We start from the raw sequence: 23,948 nt of genomic DNA, 5'->3' as shown, positions 1-23,948 counted from the left end.
ATCACTATTGGGAATTAAGGGGCAGTTATGACGGGCTTCTATTTCAACGAAGAGATCGAAAATCTTAGATTGAACTTTGAGTCCGGATTGAAGGGTTAGAGAGTAAATTCAGCATTGGAGTGAAGGTAGAACCTAAAGGCAGTTAATGGACTTAATAGGTAAAGTTGAAGCCCCACTTTTCTGAACGTATGGAATAAACATGGATAGCTCATTTTTCTAAATTATACTCCCCTAAGGAAGAGCTGGCTGTTCCCACCGCTACCGCCTTGCTACATAATGGACTTTTATCTCTTGTTAATGCTCCCAAACCCACTGGCCCTTTAAATGTGTGTAGATATCCAGATTTTTCCTTGGACGAAGTCGGATTGGCGCTGAAAGAAAGCAAGGGGGGTAAAGCCCCAGGGCCCAACGGGATTCCTATTGATCTGTTTAAATTTAACATTGAGCTCTGGGGCCCTATCCTCACTTTGCTTTTTAAAGCCTGCAAAACTCAGGGTTTTTTAAAGCCTGCAAAACTCAGGTTTTTTTTATCTACCTGGCCTGAGTCACTTTATCGTCCCTATTTTTAAGAAGGGCGACCGTAACAACCCAGCGCAATACAGGCCAATTTTCCTCTTAGATTGCCTGGTTAAGGTTGCTGGTCGCATGTTTTTAGGACACTTACAGGAGTGGGCGGAATCAAACAATATCCTCTCAGACCTACAGTATGGGTTCAGGGCTGGGTTGGGTACCGTAGAGCAGGCTGTAAACCTAGACTTATTAATTGGCAAGTATGTGCATATGAAAGGTGGTCATCTTCTTTTTTTAGTTTTCATTGATTTATCTTCGGCTTTTGATTTGGTAGCGCACGATAAGTTATGGGCAATAATGACCAATATGGGCGTGGATGTTAAAATTGTGAACTTCCTAAGAGATTTGTACGCCCAAGGTAGGCAGAGTATGTTACGGTCTTAATGGCACCTGTACTGAGACATTCAGTATTGGAAGTGGGGTGCGTCAGGGATGCGTAGTGGCCCCCTTCCTATTTAACCTCTATATAAATAGCATAGGAGATATACTGGCAAGTACATATGTAGATCTACTTCAGGTGGGACAAAGGCCTATTCCAGCATTATTTTATACTGACGATGCAGTGTTAATGACCCGTACTCCCATTGCCCTGCAGCGCCTGGTGGATGAATTTGCTCAGTATATGTCTAACTTGGGGTTAAAAATCAACAAAAGAAAACTTTGCTATGGAGATTGGGAAGAAGGCCCCTCGCTGCTGCGACATTTTCATTGAGGGGTCTACCATTCAGTTTACAGACTCTTTTTCGTATTTGGGCATTGTTTTTAATCAATCAGGGTATTGGCAATGGGCTATTAAATTAAGGTGACTCCATTTCATGAAAACAAAAATGGCCCTATTGAGTTTTGCTAGTCTGTGTGGCTTTAAACACCCAAAGGAGATGATGACTATTTATAATGTAAAGTGCAGATCCTCTGCTATGTACGGGGCTGAGCCAGTGGGGCATGGAAAAATATATGTACTACAGCTTGAAGAAAACGTTTGTCTCAGGTCTCTTCCGTACTCCCGAAAAGTAGCTCAACATTTGTATGTCACTCTAAATTGGGTGCCCCCTACCTAGCAGACGTGATTAGGATCCAACCTGTGCTAATATGGCACAAAATATGGTCATCTAATACTCTTTTTAAAATCGAGCCATAATTGCTGACTGCCAAAAATCCCCTAAGGTTTTTAAAATTCCGTGGCTCAAGTATGTCCATTATTTTCTGAAAAACCTTGGCCATCCTGAATATTTTACCCTCCCTGATAGCTTGGCCACCGTCCAGAGGAAAGCCTTGAAGTTGAAATGTATTCTCTTTTTTGGAAGAAATCAGATTAGCATCTGAAATCTGTAAACCAACGGTGTTCAGGAACCAATTGATTTTGACTAGTGTTTACATGCAACCATACTTAGCTAACGTTTATAATTCTCGGGATCGGTTTGTGCTCACTCGTTTTCGGCTGGATATTTTCCATCATTTAATTAGTTTTCCTATTGTTAACAATTGGTCAGCCGACCTGGGAAACTGTACGTGTGATGATACTTCATCTCAGAATACTATGCACACCGTATTTTTTTGTTAACACTTCTCATGTCTGAGACAGAAACTTATAAAACCCTTGTTACTACAGTTGGGTTTCAGATACTGTTGACCGGCGTATACTTATTTGCAAAAGTTACTAGATATTTTTACTTCTTTTGTAATGTCACGTTTCTTGTTGGCTGTTATCAATCATAGGGAGCAGCTGTAAACAGTAATTATATTATCGTATCATGATGTTGGTCTTTTTAATATTCTAAGCCTTCACTTTTTCTTATAAGGACAAATTTTGTACATTGTTTTAAATTGTATTCTTGGTCATTTTTTTTTGTTAAAGATATTTTTATTGAGAAGACAGAAAGATAGAAATAACAGAAGAGAGAGGGGATGGAATCACATGAAATGCAATAAAAAAAGAAGTGCCCTCGCAGGGGCCAATTCAATAAGTATTTACAAAAAGGGGTGGTGAGGGACAGAGTCTCTGAATTAAGCAGAAAGCTCTCACCCCGTCAAAAGATCAGGGCTAGATCCAACACCGTTTTTTAGCTCACTGCACCATCCCAGTTTCAGAACCTGGCTGTATGCAAATTAGTCTGTTCCTGTCCCAGTGCATGATGGGAACAGGACAAACCAAACTACAGAAGCCAATTCTTACACTGGGAAGGAAACAAGCTCCCGGGGACCGGTTTCTGGCATTACAGCCGTCTTCGGCCCGGTTTGCTTGAATCCTGATGGTGCAATGAGCAAGGGTCTCACATCTGAGAATACCCTTCCACGCTTAGGGTGGACAAAAATATTTACAAAAAGGGGTGGTGAGGGACAGAGTCTCTGAATTAAGCAGAAAGCTCTCACCCCGTCAAAAGATCAGGGCTAGATCCAACACCGTTTTTTAGCTCACTGCACCATCCCAGTTTCAGAACCTGGCTGTATGCAAATTAGTCTGTTCCTGTCCCAGTGCATGATGGGAACAGGACAAACCAAACTACAGAAGCCAATTCTTACACTGGGAAGGAAACAAGCTCCCGGGGACCGGTTTCTGGCATTACAGCCGTCTTCGGCCCGGTTTGCTTGAATCCTGATGGTGCAATGAGCAAGGGTCTCACATCTGAGAATACCCTTCCACGCTTAGGGTGGACAAAAATATTTACAAAAAGGGGTGGTGAGGGACAGAGTCTCCGAATTAAGCAGAAAGCTCTCACCCCGTCAAAAGATCAGGGCTAGATCCAACACCGTTTTTTAGCTCACTGCACCATCCCAGTTTCAGAACCTGGCTGTATGCAAATTAGTCTGTTCCTGTCCCAGTGCATGATGGGAACAGGACAAACCAAACTACAGAAGCCAATTCTTACACTGGGAAGGAAACAAGCTCCCGGGGACCGGTTTCTGGCATTACAGCCGTCTTCGGCCCGGTTTGCTTGAATCCTGATGGTGCAATGAGCAAGGGTCTCACATCTGAGAATACCCTTCCACGCTTAGGGTGGACAAAAATATTTACAAAAAGGGGTGGGGAGGGACAGAGTCTCTGAATTAAGCAGAAAGCTCTCACCCCGTCAAAAGATCAGGGCTAGATCCAACACCGTTTTTTAGCTCACTGCACCATCCCAGTTTCAGAACCTGGCTGTATGCAAATTAGTCTGTTCCTGTCCCAGTGCATGATGGGAACAGGACAAACCAAACTACAGAAGCCAATTCTTACACTGGGAAGGAAACAAGCTCCCGGGGACCGGTTTCTGGCATTACAGCCGTCTTCGGCCCGGTTTGCTTGAATCCTGATGGTGCAATGAGCAAGGGTCTCACATCTGAGAATACCCTTCCACGCTTAGGGTGGACAAAAATATTTACAAAAAGGGGTGGTGAGGGACAGAGTCTCTGAATTAAGCAGAAAGCTCTCACCCCGTCAAAAGATCAGGGCTAGATCCAACACCGTTTTTTAGCTCACTGCACCATCCCAGTTTCAGAACCTGGCTGTATGCAAATTAGTCTGTTCCTGTCCCTGTCCTGTCCTCCATCAGGATTCAAGCAAGCCGGGCCGAAGAGGCTGAAATGCCAGAAACCGGTCCCCGGTAGCTTGTCTCCTTTCTGGTAAAGAATTGGCTTGGTAGTTTAGTCTGCCCTGTTCCCATGATGCACTGGGCCAGGGACAGACTGATTTGCATATAGCCAGGTTCTGAGCTGGGATGGGGCAGTGAGATAAATAACGGTGATGGATCAAGCCCTGATCTTTGGACTGGGTAAGAGTGGTCTGCTCAATTCAGACACTCTGTTCATCACCACCCCCTTTTGTAAATTGATTTTGGCCACTATAGGTGTGGCAGGGTATACTCAGACATGAGTCCCTTTCTCACTGCTCCATCAGGATTCAAGCAAGCCGGGCCGAAGAGGCTGAAATGCCAGAAACCGGTCCCCGGTAGCTTGTCTCCTTTCTGGTAAAGAATTGGCTTGGTAGTTTAGTCTGCCCTGTTCCCATGATGCACTGGGCCAGGGACAGACTGATTTGCATATAGCCAGGTTCTGAGCTGGGATGGGGCAGTGAGATAAATAACGGTGATGGATCAAGCCCTGATCTTTGGACTGGGTAAGAGTGGTCTGCTCAATTCAGACACTCTGTTCATCACCACCCCCTTTTGTAAATTGATTTTGGCCACTATAGGTGTGGCAGGGTATACTCCGACTTGAGTCCCTTTCTCACTGCTCCATCAGGATTCAAGCAAGCCGGGCCGAAGAGGCTGAAATGCCAGAAACCGGTCCCCGGTAGCTTGTCTCCTTTCTGGTAAAGAATTGGCTTGGTAGTTTAGTCTGCCCTGTTCCCATGATGCACTGGGCCAGGGACAGACTGATTTGCATATAGCCAGGTTCTGAGCTGGGATGGGGCAGTGAGATAAATAACGGTGATGGATCAAGCCCTGATCTTTGGACTGGGTAAGAGTGGTCTGCTCAATTCAGACACTCTGTTCATCACCACCCCCTTTTGTAAGCCAATTCAATAAGGCCAAGCAGCAATAATAGTAATGAGGGGTCGTACAGTGTCATCTCTCAGGGCCAAAAAAAAAAAAAAGAGTTAAAAAATTCCGCCCAGGATAATATCAAACCCCCCGAGGAGTCCCGGAGGGGCAAAAGCCCTTGCTGGCACCGGGCAAGCTATCCAAATCAGAGGCTTATCCGACCAAGTCCATGTGCGCCTCCAAGCGTCCCGACCATGAGGAAGTCAATGCAGCAAGGCCGAACATGAAAAAACAAAAGTCCCCATCCCCCTCTAGGAAAGATAAAACGAACCCCCCCCCCCACCCCCCCAGAGGCTCCAAACTCCCCACTACTTCCCTCCCCCCGGTGGTGGCAGCCTAACAACAGACGTTCGCACAAACAGACTTCACACCTGGAACAAATGTAGGGCGCGTATGGTGGGCGGGCAAACCGCCGATGGCAACCCTCTCGAGAGAGAAAGCGGACCAGTGGGCCCCATCTGAGAGCAAAGTTCTTAAAGTTATTTCTGAAAATGTCCGCCATACGCTCCACACTCAGCAACTTCCACAACCTAGCGAACCAAAGGGAAAGAGCAGGGGCCTCCTTCTTCTTCCATGCAGCAGCCAGGGTCAACTTGGCCGTACCCAAGCAGAGCCAAAGGATGTGTTTGTCAGCCCTGGTCTGGTGCTCCAAGAGCGGGTCCCGAAGGCCCAGAAGCACAAAGCCAATGGAATCTGGAATCGGGTAGCCCAGGATCTCCCTGATATGAGACAGTATCTCCTCCCAGTAGGGGCGTATGATGGGGCAATCCCACCAGATATGGCGAAAGTCCCCAAGGAGACCACAGCCCCGCCAACATCTGTCAGATGCAGAAGGAAAAATCTTCTTCAACCGGGTCGGATACAGATACCAATCCAGCATGGTCTTCATATGGGCCTCCCGAAGATCGATAGAGTGATTAAATCTATGCAGATCACGCCAGAGATGAGACCACTCCTCATCGGAGACATCCCTCCCCAGGTGTTCCTCCCACAAACCCATGTATCTAGGGCGAGGTGAGATAGCAGTGGTCAATAGCAAATCGTAAAGGAATGAAATCACCCCTTTCATAGAGGATGTGCGAGTGATATAAGATTCGAAATCCGTGGGAGGCCTCGTCGCAGCATCCCGTACCTCAGGCGACAATGCCCAATGCAGCAGCTGGGAGTGCCGGTAGCGCTCAGTAGGTGGCACCCCATAGTCACGCATGCAGTTTTGGAAAGTGAGCGTCTCAAAACCATGGAACAAATGTGTGAGTGCGTGGCAGCCCCCCGCCTTCCACCCATCAAAAGGCCCCTCAACAAGAGCCGGCGGAAACGCTGGGTTAAAGTGAATAGGTGTGAAGGGGGAGGGGAAGGAGGTCCATCTTTCATCATTAGAGACCGAATCCCAGACCTTCAGAGTAGTGCTCGTAGGGGTGCTAATGTAGGCGTTGCGTGGCCGATCCCCCTTCGCCTTCCAGACCAGGTCCCATATAGAACGACCCGCCACACTCCTGTCCATATGCAGCCAGTGCTTCTCCGACTCCATTTGGGTCCATTCAGCAGCACCCGGAGTTGTGCCGCTTTGTAGTAAAGAAGCATGTCTGGCAGGCCAGCCCCGCCCTTCTTCAATGGCCGGCGAAGCGTAAGAAAGAGTCTAGCTCGACCTCCTTGCTAGATGTAGCGCAGAATCATAGACTTAAGACGCCGAAAAAACCCCCCATCCAAAGTAATAGGGAGGGCTTGGAACAGATAAAGAAGCTTGGGGAGCATCGTCATCGTGATGGCATGCACGCGTCCCAACCAGGAGATAAACATGGGCTTCCAGCGATGAAGCTCAGCCTGTATCTGGGCCAGCAGAGGAGGGAAGTTAGCCGCATACAGGGTGGCGACGGATGAGGTCAGCCGGATCCCGAGATATTGTATGGAGGAGCTAGACCAGGACAGGGGCGTGAGCGGTCGGATGCGCGCTACCTCAGAGGGTGGCAGCGTGAGGTTGAGAATGTAGGATTTGCCAGGATTGACCCGAAATCCCGCCACCGTTTCGAACTGGGAGAGCATGTCCTGCACACGCGGGAGGGAAGTCCCGGGGTCAGCTAGCGACAATAAGACATCGTCAGCAAAAAGATATTTTGTGCTGTTCCCCCGAAAAGGGGAGACCCACAATAGCCGGGTCCTCCCGTACCCGAACGGCAAGAGGCTCGATGCTGAGCGCGAAAAGTAAGGGAGATAGGGGGCAGCCCTGCCTCTTACCCCGGGAGTGTGCAAAAAAGGGTGAGACAGGACCATTCACCATAACCCTCGAGCGCGGACCATGATAATTGGCCCGGAGCATATCTATAAATTTGGGAGAAAAACCAAAGGCCTGTAAGGTACTAAAGAGGAAGTCCCAGTCCACCCGATCAAACGCCTTTTCAGCATCAAGGCCTACCAGAACAGCTGGAATCTTAAAGCGATTAGCTTTCTCGATCAGATGGATTAGCTCTAGTGTTGTCATGGGTCTGGCGACCCTTTATGAAGCCCGATTGATCGGGATGGATGAGGGCAGGCATGAGGTCCTGGAGCCGGCTAGCTAAGATAGAGGAATACAATTTAGCATCAACGTTTAACAGGGCTCTGGGCCGGTACGATTCGCATTTAGAGGGGTCCTTCCCCGCTTTGGGAATGATCGAGATCATAGCTTCCGCCATAGTGCCCGTAGTGTGGCCCGCCTCCCTCATGCTATTGAGAAGAGTCACCAAGTGGTCCCCCAACTCAGACGCGAACGTCTGATAGAAGGAAGCCGTGTAGCCGTCTGGGCCCGGAGCCTTCTGCGGTTTAAGGGACCGAATGGCGGTCAACACCTCCTCCCTAGTAAAGGGGGCCTCCAAGAGTTCGTTCCATTCCTTGGAAACCTGCGGAAGCGACAGGGCTTCCAAGTATTCCCGCTGAGTGGCCGGCGCCAGGCGGTCTGCCGAGTATAAGGCGGCATAAAAGTCGCCAAAAAGCTCTGCCTTAACCGCATCTCTATGTTCTATGACGCCGGAGGGGGTCCGAATGCCACCCACATATTCCCTCTCACGTTTATCACGGAGCTGCCGTGCCAGATGTTTCCCCACTTTGTTGCCCTGAGCATAAGAAAGGTGCCGAAGGCGCAAGAGGGTATATTCAGCCCGATTGCTGTAGTGCGCCCTAAGCTTCCCCCGCACCGCAGCAAGAGGGCGCAGGGTCTTTCTAGAAGGGTTCTTGTTAGACCTGGCACCTTGGCGTGAGTCTCCCTTCCACTTTTTGCTGATGTGCCTCCGATGTTTTGCTGGTTTTCCGATACTCAGGGCACTGAGCCACGGCTGACCCGTGCCGCAGTGCAAGTGCTCCCTACTGTAAATTGTACATGCGATTGGTATCCATGATTGGTTCATTGGATTTACTGTTAGTCCCTAGTAAAGTGCACTAGAGAGTGCCGGGGCTTGTAGATGCCAATACTGCTAGTGGGCTTGCAGCGCTGGTTGCGCCACCCACCGAAGCAGCCGTAAAGATGTGTCTGGGAACTGCGACCGCAGAACCCGCGTGCGGTCTCGTACTGTCACGCCAGCTGGGCAAGTGCACCCACTTGCCAGCCCCGAACCTTCCCTTGACTACATATTAGTCACCCCTATGGTAGGCCTGCGGGCAGGGTGCGTTGTAGGTGTAAGGTAGGACAAGCCCTGATGTGTGTGGCATGTCCTAGTAGTGACTTACCCCCAAAACCGTATTTCACTATTGAAGGCTACCTGCTCCATTAGGCCAGACTGAGCTGTTGGAATTATTACACCCTATAATCCCAGCAGGCTCAAGGAGCATGGTAGCGAGTCATGTTTAGTATGCCTGAACTCAGGATGATAAAATATTTCTTTTAGTAAAGTTTATTTTAGTATCCTGGGTTTGCAAATGCTACTTTTAGAAAGTTAGCATTTGCTTGCCTAACCATTTCAGCCGCCTCTGCTGGTATGTGTATCTGACTGTCTGGGACGTGTGAGTGACAGGGCTGGGGGGATGACAGGTGGTGAATGCGCAGATTACACCTTAGTGGGAGGTGGGAGTGCCTCTTGACTCGAACTGTAACTGTGCTCTGCCACCACAATGCTGGCTCCACCCTCCTGGGGAGCGACTGATGACTCAGCCGGCACCTGGCCCAGGAAGGGCGAAGCCCCCATCAACAAGGTACTCTGGCCGCCCCTGTCCGCACAATGCTGGCTCCACCTCCTGTGGGGCGTCTGATGCGCCTGCCCCTCACACTGAAAGCAGAAGCCAGAGTACACCCGCCAGGGTACTCAAGGACTGAGAGTGGCTATGCAAAGGCCCCCCTGGCCTGCGAGAACAAAAGAATTGGCCTATAAAAGAAGGAGCCCTGCTCCTTGAAAATTAGATCCTGTTTGGGCCACAGAAGGACTCTGCCCGACGAGAAGGACCGTGAGAGACAAGGAAGGGTGCTGACTCTTGCCTGTGTCTGGTGCCTTGCTGCCGAAGGAGGGGAAGAAGAAAAGACTACGAGAAGACTTTTGCTTTACTTTGTGCCAAACTCTGCTAAAGAGATCTCCAAGGGCTTGCAACTGAACTTGCCCCCTGACCAGCGCCCCAGGACCAGTGGGCGCTACCCCCTGAAAGAAAGCGACTGCGGGTGCTGACCCTCGCTGCAGTACCGACGGAGGAATCTCCTCCAAGGCAACGACATCTACCTGACCACCGTGACCGGGGCCCAAAGCAACAGCGAAAGCAAAGTGAGGACCAGCCGCCGCTGGCCCGAACACCGTGACCGCAACTGCACCGGGAGCCCGAGAGCAAAGCGAAGGAGGACCCGTCCGGTCCAAGCTCTCGAGTGGACTGCGCTACAAACAGCCACTCACCTGCAAAGACGGACAGTTGCCCTGTGAGAATCCGCAAGGTCGGTAACCTGCCCGACAGCCCAGCTGTGAGCGCACAGCTGCACCGGCACTTGGCTGGGTACGTCCTGCACTTGGGGACCGTACTGCCACTTGCCACCACCGCACAGCCGCCGCCGCCAGGGTCGGAGCGGACGACGAGGAGAGGACCCTGCCGCCACAGAACACCGCTGCCCCGGATGACCCGTGAAATGCTCGGCTGAGAGTCGCAACGAACAGCGACCCCGGGAAGGCAACGCGACGTGGGACAGATCCCCTGAGAGCCGCCTGCTCCACAAGAACTTTGTTGACATCGGCCTGAGGGCCCTAAGAGAACGCTTAAACTGCTAGAAAGAACTGTGGTAACCTGAACTGAGTAACTTGCAACCGTTATCGTAAAGTACGTTGACTGTATTCACAAGCCTGCTTAAAGTCTATATAAAGATATATATTTTTACAGAATACAGTCTGGTCTCGTTGTGTGGTGGGTTGGTTGTAAAGGTGTACTATTGCAAGTGTTTAACCCTATGTGCCCCAAAGATTAGCCTACGACTGCTTAAGCCACACTACCTAGAGGGTAAGCAGAGGTTGTCTGGAAGGTAACCCTCAGCCCTGACGAGGAAGAGAGAGTCCCTGCTTGTCGCTAGTGTTGCACTGCGCCAACTAGAGCCTCCCCCTTCCTACAGTTCTGCTTATGCGCAGTTTCCAGTGTCGCCAGTTCCGCCTCCAGCGCCTCCCTCTCCTCGCCTCTAAGTTTGTTCAGGGCGGAGTTCAATGCAATGCACGTGCCCCGCGTCGTCGCCTTGAAGGCGTCCCATTGGGTGAAGACCGAGGTGTCACCAGCCTTGTTAAGCTCAAAAAACTCACCAATGGCTGCCCTAAGCTTTTTGCAGGATTCCTCATCCCGCGTAAGGGAAGCAGGGAAATACCATTTGCGATGAGGGGACGACTCTGGGGCCCAGATCAAGCATGTAGCCAAAAGGCTATGATCAGAGACCGAGAGTGGAAATATTTTGCTATCCCGCAAGTCGCCCTGTAAAGATTGATGCAAAAAAATGTGATCTAGACGGGAATATGTGTGGTGGACATGGGAATAGAACGTGTAATCCCTAGTGCGGGGGTGGAGGGAACGCCAGCTATCAATAAGGCCCAAACTCAGCAAAGTATCGCGCAGTTCCAGGGAGAAGAGACCCGCCTCCGTCCTCTGCTGATGTGAACAATCAAGACATTTGTCCCAAACCAAATTGAAGTCCCCCATCACAATCAACGCTCCCTCCCCGAAATCCCCCACCACCCTCAGAAAGGCCTCAAGGAACCCATGCTGGCCCGTGTTTGGCGCATATACAACCACCCACGTGCAAAGCTTACCCATGAGCACCCCCTTCACCATAAGCCACCGCCCCTCCTTGTCCCCCCGCACCCCCACAGGTTGAAATTGAAGTGTAGAGCGGAACAAAAGCGCCACCCCTCGGTGCTTAGTAGCGGCTGAGGATTTGTAAATCAGGGGATATTGCCTGTGCTTAAGTCTAGATTCATCTTTACGGGCCAAATGAGTCTCCTGCAGGCCCACCACATCCAACTGATGATCAAGAATATACTTCCACACTTTCTGGCGCTTTTGAGGAGAATTAAGGCCTTTAACATTCCAGGAGCCTATTGTAACAGGTGACAACACCTCCCCCCATCGCTTCAATCAGTGCAGCCCATAGCGCCAGAACCAAACCAGACACACTACAGCCAAAACAAGTCCCCAGCCACCACCACCAGGTAACTTCACAAACAATCCTACCATAGCCCACAGGAGCCTCAAAAACAAAACACAAAAAGGAAAAAGACAGAACTAGAAAAAGAACAATGAAAGTCTGACATGACCATAAGGGTCGGGGGTAGAAGACCCTGGTAATGCCCCCCTCGAGTTCAGGGTCGGGGTAACCCTCCAGTGGAGAACTGTCCCACAGAGTACCTGAGATGGTAGAGCCCCCCCGGCTCCCACGGGCCGCTGTCGAGGGAGCCTAGGCCGCCGAGGAGCTGTCCACTCGGCTCGACTCAGTCACCAGGGCCAGTGAGGCCAAAACATCTCCCCTTTCACTCTGGCTCGCCGATGGAGACGGACCCTCTGCAACGCCATGTCGGCCCACTCTCTGCCATGCTGGGGAGCGGGAACGGCGACGTCTTCTTGGGGAGGCGCTGGCATCCGCCGACGCAGCTGTTTCCTCCATTCCGAGCAGTTCCCTGGCGGCTGCTAAGGAACGCACCTGCACCAGTCTATTTTGCCACCTGAAAATGAGCCGAAAGGGGTGGCCCCAGGAGTAGGATACCCCGTGCTCCCTCAGGAAGGCCGTGATCGGGCGGAAGTCCCGTCTTTTTTGCAAGGTGGAAGCCGCCAGATCTTGAAAAAGCCGAGGGCTGTGCCCACGAAAAAGCAAGTTATTGGTGTCCCTCGCCTTCCGCAAGATTGTCTCCTTCAATTGGAAATCGTGGACACAGACCAAGATGTCGGGAGGCGGCGAGCGTGCGCCACGTGGAAGGCCCACCCGATGTACTCTGTCCATCTTGACCTCAGTGCGATCATCCTCCGCCAGAATGTGTATAATGTGAGCCTCCACGTACTCCCGTAGGTTCCCACCGTCTCCATCCCAGGGCACCGCTCGTATTCGGATGTTATTACGGCTGGAACGGTTTTCCAAGTCCTCGCAGTGGGTCTGGAGATCCAGATTTTGCACGCGGAGCTGGAGCAAATCCTGCTGTAGCTGATGGACATCCCCACTGAGGCCAAAGTCGTGGTCCTCTAGGGTCGCTACACGCTCGCCGATGCCGTCCACATCTCGGCGGACCTCTCGGAGGTCGGAAGCTAGTTGTGCTTTTAGTTCCGTAATATCGTCCTTGATGGAGGAGAAAAGCTCTATCAGAAAGGCCTTCGTGACCGGGCCATCAGTGTCGTCCTTGGTCGGCGACTTGCTAGGGCCGGGGGGCGATCCAGATGCCCCCTTTCCAGGACCATCCTTCCCTGGTTTATTCAAGCGATTCCTTGTCGACATGGTGCGACGCCTCAGCTCAGATCCAGGCTCCTCACGACCTCCCGCAGCTAATTCCTCCACCTGCAGCTAATTTCGCTCCGTAGACACCGGGGGACCGATGCGATCAGAGGGCAGCACTCGCCCCTTCGCCCCAAGTCCGTTGGGCCGTCCGATGGGTCGCCCCCAGGGCACAGATGGTGAGAGGCAAGATGGCACCACCTCTCCCTCCGTTAGCTTTCTGCGCTGTCCAGCAGCCTCCAGACAGGCCGGCGCCTCGTCGTCACCTTCGCTCGGCGACAACAGCCAGATAGGACGCCGGGGTCACAGGCAGGCTCGCTACAATCCCAGGGGGGGGGGGGGGGGGACTCGCAAAGCAAGCGCTTCAATCGGTAACTTGCTAGAGTTCAGGGTCCCCTCGTGTGAAGTGCCAATGCCGCCCAGGCGAAGCTCCGTAGGCCGCTCCGGTACTCGTGCGTCACCAATCTAACACCTCGGCTAAATCCGCCGTCCTAGGTCGTAGCTCGACGGGAGAAGGAGCAAACCAATTCAGGACACCTCAGCGACCCCAGGAGAGTCAAAGCCGGGGTTGAAATCGCCCTAGTGCAGCTAAACAAAGCTATGAAAGGCTCGGGGTGCTGGAGGAGCTCGCAGGCACGTCTTACTCCGTCGCCATCTTGGCCACGCCCCTCTTGGTCATTTTTAATCGATGTTATTGATGTATTTTGGAGCTTTTATGATTCACATTCTGACTTCGAATAAAGCTTATTTTGATTGATGAATTACAATAGTATCTTTAAGAGTCAGTAACTTCTTGGTTATAATCCCAGTTCTTTTGATTTGTTGATAGATCATAACCAGGTAACATCCTATTTGTTCTCTTTCCCTTTACCCAAGTTACCAACTGAAATAAGACATTCTCTCAAAACTGGTGTAACGAGTGACGTGGTTGTTACTTCAACTAATTCGATAGTACTCAGTAAGGCCCGAGCACCCAACAGGGCTTCTCTGAATTTGACATTACGCAGGTTGAGAACCTGGAGGTCTTGTTCATATTCAGTGGGCATCCAGTAGGATTGAGCAATTGTGTATTTGATTTTAACATAACTTTCAAATGTGTGAACCTACATGGTGCAACATACCAGATTCTTTTTGGGCACTTGTTTTGAGGACGTAAATGCTTAGAAAAATGTAAGGCTGCTGGATAGGCAGAGTCATTTAGCATAGAAATGAATGGCCTTACATCCTATCTCTCTTCCATTCTCAAACTGGCGGAATAGCTGCCACTTTGTAGTCGGATTAGAAACTGCTTCTATAGCTCTTTAAAATGTATAATTTTGCCTTGCAAGCACCACACTTGCATGAATACATCTTCTGGTGTACCCCTGCACATATGCACACACGTCTTTTTCTTCCCATTCGTGGGACAGGAATGCTGCTTCTTTCGCACTTACAAAATTCCTGGGGGGTACCAGACCCCATAAATAGTCCTCCTTGAGTCCTAAACTAAAGCTTTTTCCTCTCCATAACCTACTTTCAGCCATACACTTGGTCCCATTACGCTTTGCAGCAGTTGGAGAGCATAGACACTTTCATGCTTGGTAAATAATGTTCTGGTGCATGCCTGTTCTGGGTGATGCCATCATTAGGAGATCCTTCTGGAAGGCCCTGTCTCAAGTGCAAAGGTATAGGACACCAAACCCATAAAGATAAATGGTGATGTCACTGATGATCAGTCTATTTGGATTCAGTGATTGCAGAAGATAAAGCTGGACATTTTCTCAGAAGTCCAGCCTTAAATACATGTTCCACCGGGAAAACCTTAATTGTCTATGCGGTTAATTTGGTTAACTGCAGGCTGGTCAAGTGTATCCCTCTGCCTTTGAGCTCTTCCACTGTCATACATGGATTTTCTGGCTCCCTTCTTCCAGCCTGAAGAAAAGCACTTTTTGAGGTATACATTTAGTTCTCCTTACACAAATTCCAGTGTCCCCCCATTGTGTTCTCTGCCGTCCGTTCCCAACAGGGTAAGTGAGGATAAGCGTATCTTGGTGTCCCTCCGGTGGAACTCACTCCCCAAATATAATAATCACTGAGCGGATGTCAGCCAGAGTTATTTGGCGGTATTGAGTCAGGAGGTCGGGCAGCGGCCATCTCAAAGCTCCCTCATCCACTGCCCCGGAAAGCTTTTTCCGAACCCCTGGTGGCGGTTTCTATTCTCCTTTCAACAAATTCAATTTTTTTGGTGTCTTGTCCCTTAACTTTCTATGTTGGATCATGGAAACTTAGGATTGTCAGGAACTTTTTTGAAATTCTCTGCTGATAGTCTGGTTCTCTTCAAAGGTGTTGGGTACCTTCCACATAAAGCATGATATTGACCTTCCTTGAAAAAATGTCAGCCTCTCCTGGTGAGAAATCCCTCTGTTCACCAGATGTGTTTGTCTTCTTTCCAGTTATACAAATTTCTATTTTTGTCATACGGTACCTCAGGAAAGGGAGAGGTCTTAAGTAGCACCCTTACGGCTTTAATTCCTGCTAATTAAAGCCGGTAAGGCAGTTGCGATGGTTCTTCTTTTGATTATTCAAGGGAGTTCCATCCATGGCATCGTCTCTGCGAATGGGAGACTCTGAGGGGGTGAGTGGATGAGCACTAAAGAACATGTGTGTTTCCATCACCAGACCTCCTACCCAGTCAATCATTTAAGGATTACTGTTTGGTGGTGTAGTGCAGTTTCGTTTGCACACATAGGTGAAACCACTGGAAGAAGGAAAGGCTGTTGATCCACTATGCAGACTATGCTGTTGGTACTCTCCCAACATCATGACTTCCACGTGTAACAATTAATATATAACAGATGAGAGCCTGAAATTCCAGTTTAAAAGACCTTCCTTCTCTGATTTTTTTATCTTATAGTTGAGTTGCGAGGTCTCTAGTCACCTGTAATAACTTAATAACTTAGCTGCGTAACTGTAATAAGTTAATACAGTGGAAGGGCGGGAGGGTTTGACTTAATCTTGCTTGCTACCAGAGCCAAGAGCCCTGATGAAAGGCAATTCAGTGCCTAATTATAACTGCAGTTTAAACAATAAAATGAAAACTGGATTTTTATGTTCTGATCTGTTTTTCTAAGGGAACGCAGGTATGTATGGCAACATTTTTTTGGTGTGGCATATATAGGTAATTATTTAAAAATAGAATCTCTCCACATTACTAAATTTTCTGAGCTACAGCATGTACAAAAAATCCAAAGTACATTACCTGATTCTAATCTAGTTTTGCAACAAGTTACTAATTGTTTTTGACATGTTTAAGTAAAGGAACTATGTCGTCCACCTCACACATGTCGAGGACAGTGCTATGCTCTCCTTGATTTTTGTACAAAGTGTATCGCTCTGCTTATCATGAAGTCCGTGGTATATGTTGAAAGTAAGTTAACAGCAACCATCAATGCAGATATTATTTGGGTCTAAGCATCTTTGATATGTTTACCCAATCCTTCCTTAAACAATGATTATTTTCACTAATTTGTTTCAGAAACCTATTGCTTGATATCTTCGTTATAGGCTTGTAGATAAAGGGTGTGTTGGTGGAGGGTGAGGGGCCCAGTACCTTTAGCTTGGCATGCATTTCTTCATTCTCATTTAGTTTTTATCTCTGCCTAAAACCAATGTATTCTTGCTGTGTAAGTGGAGTGGTGCTCATGAAAGGAGATGCCAAGGCCAATATATAGTTGATAAGATTTGAAATTAGGACTGCCACTGGTGTATAAAATACAAGTAGGCAACACATTCCACCTGACCTTTGTGTAGGACAGCGAAACATGATCCGTCCGTACTGTGGCTGAAGCCCGGTAGGTCTTGGACTTGACCGGCTCTCCAAAGGAAGAGGCCTGGCCTACCCTATCACTAGCGTCACTGGCACAATGGATCTTTGGCACCACAAATCTACCACAACTAATTTGCAAGGCCTTGTAGATCCAGACCAGTCATGCTTTATTCCAAAGCGGGGATGCAATAATGGCACCAAACAGTTACTCCATCTTGAAGATAAAACGACCTGCTCCTGCATACCTGTGCTCCTCATATCTGTTGATGCTGGAAAAAGTATTTGACGGAGTGCAGTGGCCCTACCTAGGGCACGTCCTCCACACAGTGGGCCTCTGGCATACATTCAAACGTGGGTGTGGTGCAGTTATTCAGGCCCTGTAGCTAGAGTGAGAGTCAATGGCCTAATGTCACAATATCTGTAGGCACCTGTTATGACTGCCTCCTTCCCATCTCCTGTTTTCCCTGTGTATAGAGCAATTTTCTTAGCAGGGCCAGAAAATTGATTGGATTAAGGGCATCCCTCGTAACAACCAGAAACATAAGATGGCATTATTTGCTGATGTCGTCATGTTAGCGCTTACCCAGCCCTCTCCTCTACCTCCCCACCAGCCATTTTATATTAGGTTGAGTAGATCTCAAGCCCTTAACCTCATGGTACCACACCATGACAAGCTCTGACTAAAGTACCAGTTCCCTTTCCTGTTGGCAAATAATTGGGCGCCCTACCTCAGCCACCAGCTCTGCCCCTCCCCAGAAAAACAGCTGAATCCAACTACACTGACCTATTAGCCAAGCGCGAGTAGATTTACAAACATGGAAGGGGGTGGCCTCCCGTGGCTAGGCAGGATAGCTGCAATGAAAATGAGACTACTGCTCAAAATACTGTATGTTATGCAAACACTTCACCCTACATCCTCTCCTGCACCTGCTCAGTAAGCTACAACACTTGATGGGGGTATATATCTTGGGGTCAAGAAACCTCGTATTGTTCGGAAATGGTCATACCTGCCAGTGCCGTAAGGAGGTCTGGGTGTTCCACACCTTACTCACTACTATGAAGCAGCCCAGCTCTGCTACATGGTGGAGTTGAACGGACCACTCACTGAGAAACATTGGTGCTTTATGGACCAGGGCATTTCCAGGATACATATATGGAAAGTGCCCTGGCTCCTCAAGCGACACTGCTCCCGAAGTCTACATCACACCCATTGTAAGGGCAACAGTAGAGGCATGGCACAGGATCAAGTTCTCCAAGGGCCTCTCCAATCCTGTCTTCCCTCTTTTCTTCACTGCTTGGCAACCCTGAATTCCTACTGTGTAAGACAGGCTCCACCTACCACTGCTGGCAAGCCGCGCACTGCAAAAGGATTGAAGACCTTTTCACCACATAGGCCTCATGGAGTTTCAGCAAGTACAGACCAACTATGGGCTCCCTGCTGAGGAGATTTGAAGCTACACAGCTTTTAAGCACTGTATCATCAAACCCTAGGTACGAGCTGCAGCCAGTAGACTACTAACAAAGTTTGAAAAGTGGCTTGTAATGAAGACGAGAGAAAGGTTTGCTCTTGGCCACATACATGTTTTTTTTTTAAACCGTCTGACAGTAGCAAATCACCAGCACGATGATGATGATGGGAGACTAATTTGGAACAAACTTTTACTCCCAAAGAATGGACTGATATTCTCCACACATTGGAAGTCTCTTCCTTCAGTGAAGCGGTTACTAAAGCGCTGCTTAAAAGAACGCACTATTGGTATCATACCCTTGCGAGGGTGGCAAATTGGAGGTCTGGCAGCAGAGAGGACTGCTGGTGAGACTGTGGCCTAACAAGCACCCTGACACACCTTCTCTGGCAGTGGCCCAAAAGTAAACGATACTGGGACGTGGACCTGAGGGATGTAATTAAATATTTGAAACCATGTACCAGCCTTTCGCAGCTACACCCTGCTGGGATGTACCAATCTACTAAACTATCAACTCCCATTAAAGCAAAGCTATTACTAAGGCACAGTGTGCAACCAAGCAAGTTATCACCTCCAAGTGGGGCACACATTTCTCACCCATGCATGCAGACTGGCTGCATCAACCTGGGACATTATTGGCATAGAAAAACCTACTGCGTCATTGATAACAAACTGCTGCACTGAAGCAAGCGGAGCCCATTCTCGGCCACTGAGACAGAGAAGTTCCAGCATGAGCTTGATGCCCTGTAATGCAAACCTGGGAGACCCCTCTTCTTCCCAGCTAGGTGCTGCAGCAGCGGCTTATACCCCCTCCTCCCAGTTCCTAACTGCGTCTTACCGCCATACCCTTCTCCTTGGTTCTGGAGATCGCCCCCTGTTCTTTGCTCTTCCCCCTCTTCCTTGCGCTCCCTTGCATACCTCTGTACTATACCCTGTTCTGTACCTCACTGGCCTCTGGATGTAGGCGAGTGTATGTGGTACTGTTTATAATGAGTAAAGATTTAAAGCATTAAAATAAATTTGAGCCCGACAATGTTGTCTATAATTAGTTATCATTTTTGGTTACATTTTCTTTCATTTTTAACTTGTTTCCTAAAGGTAGCATAAACATTGGATTATTTGCAAAGGGAAGAGTGTGCTACACAGATGAACTTAGGGACATTGCACACATTTGTCTTTGACAGTCCTAATAGAACTGCTGATTTGTCTTAGCTATTTTACAAAGAGTTTATATTTAAATTGCTAATTGAAATGGTTGAAAAGCAAGAGCATGTTGTTAATTTGTGCAGCAGAGAGGTCATCCTTTTGCATGTGTTTCAGGTGTTAAATGCTCAGCAGGCTGGATACAAGGCAGCTGTCGTGTACAATGTGGACTCCGATGACCTAATTAGCATGGGATCTAATGATAGTAAGTATGGTCTCATGTACAAATCAGATATAAACAAGCTGAAGCTAGGGGGTCAGGTGGGTAGTAGCACAAAATGGGAGAACATTGTCAGGATGGTGCAGAGTTTGGAATATTAATTACCTACAATCCCCAAAAAAGGTAAATCACAATTGAGAATTCGGCCTGACATGCATTACAGTTCTAATATTCCAAGGGATCAAGTATCACAAAAACTGGTTCTGAGTTATCCTGTACAATGGGAGTGACTCACAATGCAACATCTTCTCTTCTTGAAGGAAGACAACAGTTTTTAGGCTTGTCAATGGATAAAGAAATTCAGAAGTGTGAGAGAAACATATAGATGCCTCTGGAAAATGTACCAATTGTTGGACTGCTATTTTTCTAATTATTCACACCAGAACGTAGGCATGAGGTGCTGATACAGAGCAGTAAATGATCAGACGAGATAGAGGATCATAGTACCCCATTTTCAAAAGACAGTGCCTGCAAACCTTGGTCAATGCAAGATCCCCACATAGAACACAAAATAGAATATCTAAGTAATTAAGAACAGTGTTTGTAGCACCCCGGTAAACCTTGCTGAATAGCTCATCGGACAGTGCAGAAGATTGTAATTGCTGGAGTTAGGAAGAGGTAGCCACACTCTAATGAAGGTTGGATATATCGCACAGTGGTCACAAGATCTGGGTTTGGATGTAGACAAAGGTGACTGGGACGCTATATGGCAGAAAGCAGCTCTGGTGGGGTCATGGGTATGTCATGAGAATCAGGGATGTTACGTGGAAGTGTGTGGACCTTTGCAAGGGTCACTGCACTCCCTTATTTATGTCTGTATTCCTCCGCCCCTCAAATCGGGGTTTGTATGGACTCTAAGTCACCTTTTTATGGATCTCCCCGCAGCGCCATGGGTCCTGGGTGGAGATCTCAGTGGGATTTGCTACCCTGGTTTAGATCATTCCTCCACTTCGGCCTCGTTAAGGGCTAGCCTGACCTTACCCCCCACCTTCTTGCATAATATGTCCCTTATTGATGTGTGGCGGTTGCATCACTCTGTTGAGCTCTGCAAAACATTCTATTTGAACAGGCATAGATCACTCTACTGCCTCAAATCTTTTCTTCTCCCTAAACAGGGAGGGGCACGGAGGGCTAACTGTCTAAATCTTGGGGAGGGTGTTGTTCGACCACTGGCCATTGCTGGTTGACCTCGCCTGGGGGACTGACTGGCCTGCTGCGGGGGTGGCACATGAGTTGCTGGTGCCTACAGAATGAGGAGTTCTGTGAGGCTTGTCGCCACATGAGTCTGATTTAAAAAAAAAAAAGAAAAAGAAAACCACTGGTCGTTGAACTTCCCAGGTGTCCGTTGGGAGTTCTTGAAGGTCACCATGAGGGATGAGATTGTTAGTTACAACAAAGGTCAGCGGGGCGGGCACTACAAACTGTGTCTGACTTGGAGTCCCACGTACTTGAGGTGGAGCAGCGGGATATAGCTATAGTAGAAGACTAGATTCTGTGTGACTCCTTACATACCCATTCCTCAAGGAGGACTATTATACAACAACTGACTCTAGACGGGCCTTGACTTCCTTCCAGGGACGTTCAAGGAATCGATTCATTGGTTTTTCCGATACGTCCTCCTCTGATTCCTCATCTGACTTACGACCTGGGCAACAAAATAAACAAGGTAATACCAACCAGCCTTTTTTAGAAAGAGGTCAACCAAACCGAGTGCGTTTCAAACAACCTTGGGGAATGCGAACAAGAAACAGGCAGTACAACAACTAGAACAATTAGAACAATCCACAATAGTCAATCTCTCCGATAAACAATTGTCAACTGATGAGAAGAGTGTCCTCACTTTGGGTTTGAAATTCGTCCCTAACAAACGCACTGATTTCACCAAGATGAAGTTGGAGGCACTAGAATTCTGCAGAAAGATTAGATTGAAGTCTTACTTTGCGGGAGCAGAGGTGACTAAAAATCTTGAAATCACTGGGTTAAGAGTAAAATCCAAATTTACTCCAACTATGAACTTGCCTAAGCAGATTCACGCCTTTGAGCAGGCGATCCTCTCATCAGTTACAAAGCTGGAAAAAGCTAAATGTTATGTCAAACATAACATCACGAAGGGACAATCAGTTGCCATCCAAAATCTCAAAGCGGATAATTCAATCATTATCAAACAAGCGGACAAGGGCGGGGCTGTAGTGATCTGGCCCCGCACCATGTACCATTCCGTTGGTAATACACATGTCAAAAATTTGGAATGGTATAGACCAGTTAAGGAAGATCCTGTCCATGAGATTTTAGGGAGAATTGACAAATTGACTAAAGAAGCTCTTGAACATGGTTTTCTTGGCCCCAAAGAGTTTGAATTTTTAAATAAAAAACATCCGAGGACACCGGTGTTGTATTTTTTGCCAAAAATACATAAAAACAGTGCTGATCCCCCTGGTAGGCCTATAGTCTCAGGCTGTGATTCAGCACTAGAGCCAATATCTAAATATATTGATTACTTTCTAAAGCCGTTTCTCTGCCATGTCACATCATATCTCAGAGATACCACCGACTTTATCACGAAGGTAGAGGGCATACACTTTAACAATGAGACACAGCTAATGGCAACAATGGACGTCACGTCATTATATACCCAAATCCCTCAGGACGAGGCACTTGAGGTGATTGAGGTATATCTTGACTCCAGAGAAAGACCCCATAGGGTGCCCACATCATTCATACTCTCTTTGGTTGAAATTTCCCTCCGTATGAATTATTTCAAGTTTGAAAATGAGTTTTTTGTACAGGTCAAGGGGACAGCCATGGGCTGTCCTTATGCGCCGGAAATGGCTGTACTTTATATGGCCCAATACGAGGAGAAATTCATTTTCAATAATAATCCTTTTTCTGACAAGATACTGCAGTGGTTGAGGTACATAGACGACGTCTGGCTCCTGTGGCAGGGGAGCCAGACCGAGTTGGACCAATTTCACAATTGGGTCAATTCACGTCACACTGACATCAAATTTTCATTACAATCAAGTAATCATGAAATGACATTCTTAGATGTTTCTATCAGATGCCAAGAGGAACAACTCATCACATCACTGTACAAAAAGGAGACAGACAGAAACACCATTTTGCATTTCAATAGCTCGCACCCTCAGTGCTTAAAACAAAACTTGCCCTACGGTCAACTGCTACGAATTAGGAGGAACTGCACTGAGATGGGGGACTTTGATAAACATGCTGAATTTTTCTGTAAAGAAATGGAAGGGAGGGGATATCCCAAAAAACTGCTAAAACATTCAACAAAAAGAGCAAGATGTACACCGAGAGAGTCTCTGTTAGAGAAAAAGCGTAAGTCAGACCTTGACAAACTTGTCTGTGTGACCACTTTTGGTCCTCACACTAACAAGTTTCGACAAATTGTCCTTAGGAATTGGCATTTATTGGAGAACCTTAATTGCCCTATGCCAAAGCCTATCTTCGCCATGAAGAAAAACCTCAGTATTGGGCAGCAACTGATACGTGCTGACCGCTACATCCCAAAACCCATAAGTAACTTGACAACACAATGGAACTTGCCACCCATCGTGGGTCATCACCGTTGTGGGAATTGTGTTGCTTGCCCTACAACACTGGAGGGGGAGGTCTTTAACCATAATGGAATTTCATGGAAACATACCAATTTCACTAATTGCAAAACTAAAAATGTGGTTTATGCAGTGCTATGCCCGTGTGACAGGGTGTACATAGGCAAAACGAGTCAACAAATTAACATCAGAATAACCCAACACCGCTCAAGAATCAGGAAAAAGGTCCAATCGGCACCAATGGTGGAACATTTCCTGAGCGTAAACCATAATGAGAATCAGTTCAAGTGGACTGTTCTGGCTACAATTGACTCAAAACATGGATCTGTGTGCGTGGACAGTGCCTTACTACGCAAAGAGGCGTATTTAATTATGAAGTTCGACAGCATAAACAAAGGTTTGAATTCCATGAGCGAGCTGAATAGGGTATAATCTACTGTTTGGACCCCTTCCACTGATCACTTTCAGTATGGGTTAAAGACTTGGCGAACCAGCGATAAATTCAGCAATATCTATCAAGCTAGTAATACCTACGGACCACAATTCCCAGAATTCACTTACATGACTAGGTGGCTAAGCCCCGCCCCCGTCACGTGATTCCTCTCTGTAGTTACCAAGTAGGAACGAAGAAGGTAGCATGGAGGTCGGTCCTCGCTTTGACTGAGTAGGAGACATTCATCTTTGAGATTTAACCACAA

At 48.0% G+C, this 23,948-nt stretch overlaps 1 protein-coding gene across 2 annotated transcripts in view; it reads left to right on the top strand.

The window, feature by feature from the left end:
* The window catches only part of RNF13 (ring finger protein 13), a 424,496-nt gene that overhangs the window by 191,320 nt on the left and 209,228 nt on the right, over window positions 1–23,948 (top strand). For both annotated transcript variants that reach the window (XM_086944085.1, XM_086944084.1), the window contains exon 5: window positions 19,573–19,660. In XM_086944085.1, coding sequence (XP_086800211.1) covers window positions 19,573–19,660 — 88 coding nt within the window. The remainder of the gene's footprint in view (window positions 1–19,572; window positions 19,661–23,948) is intronic.

The sequence above is a fragment of the Lissotriton vulgaris genome, chromosome 11, assembly GCF_964263255.1.
Source record: "Lissotriton vulgaris chromosome 11, aLisVul1.2, whole genome shotgun sequence".
In the NCBI taxonomy this organism is placed as follows: Eukaryota; Metazoa; Chordata; class Amphibia; order Caudata; family Salamandridae; genus Lissotriton; species Lissotriton vulgaris.
Note: the sequence above shows the minus strand (reverse complement) of the source record. Positions and strands in the feature narration are given on the sequence as shown.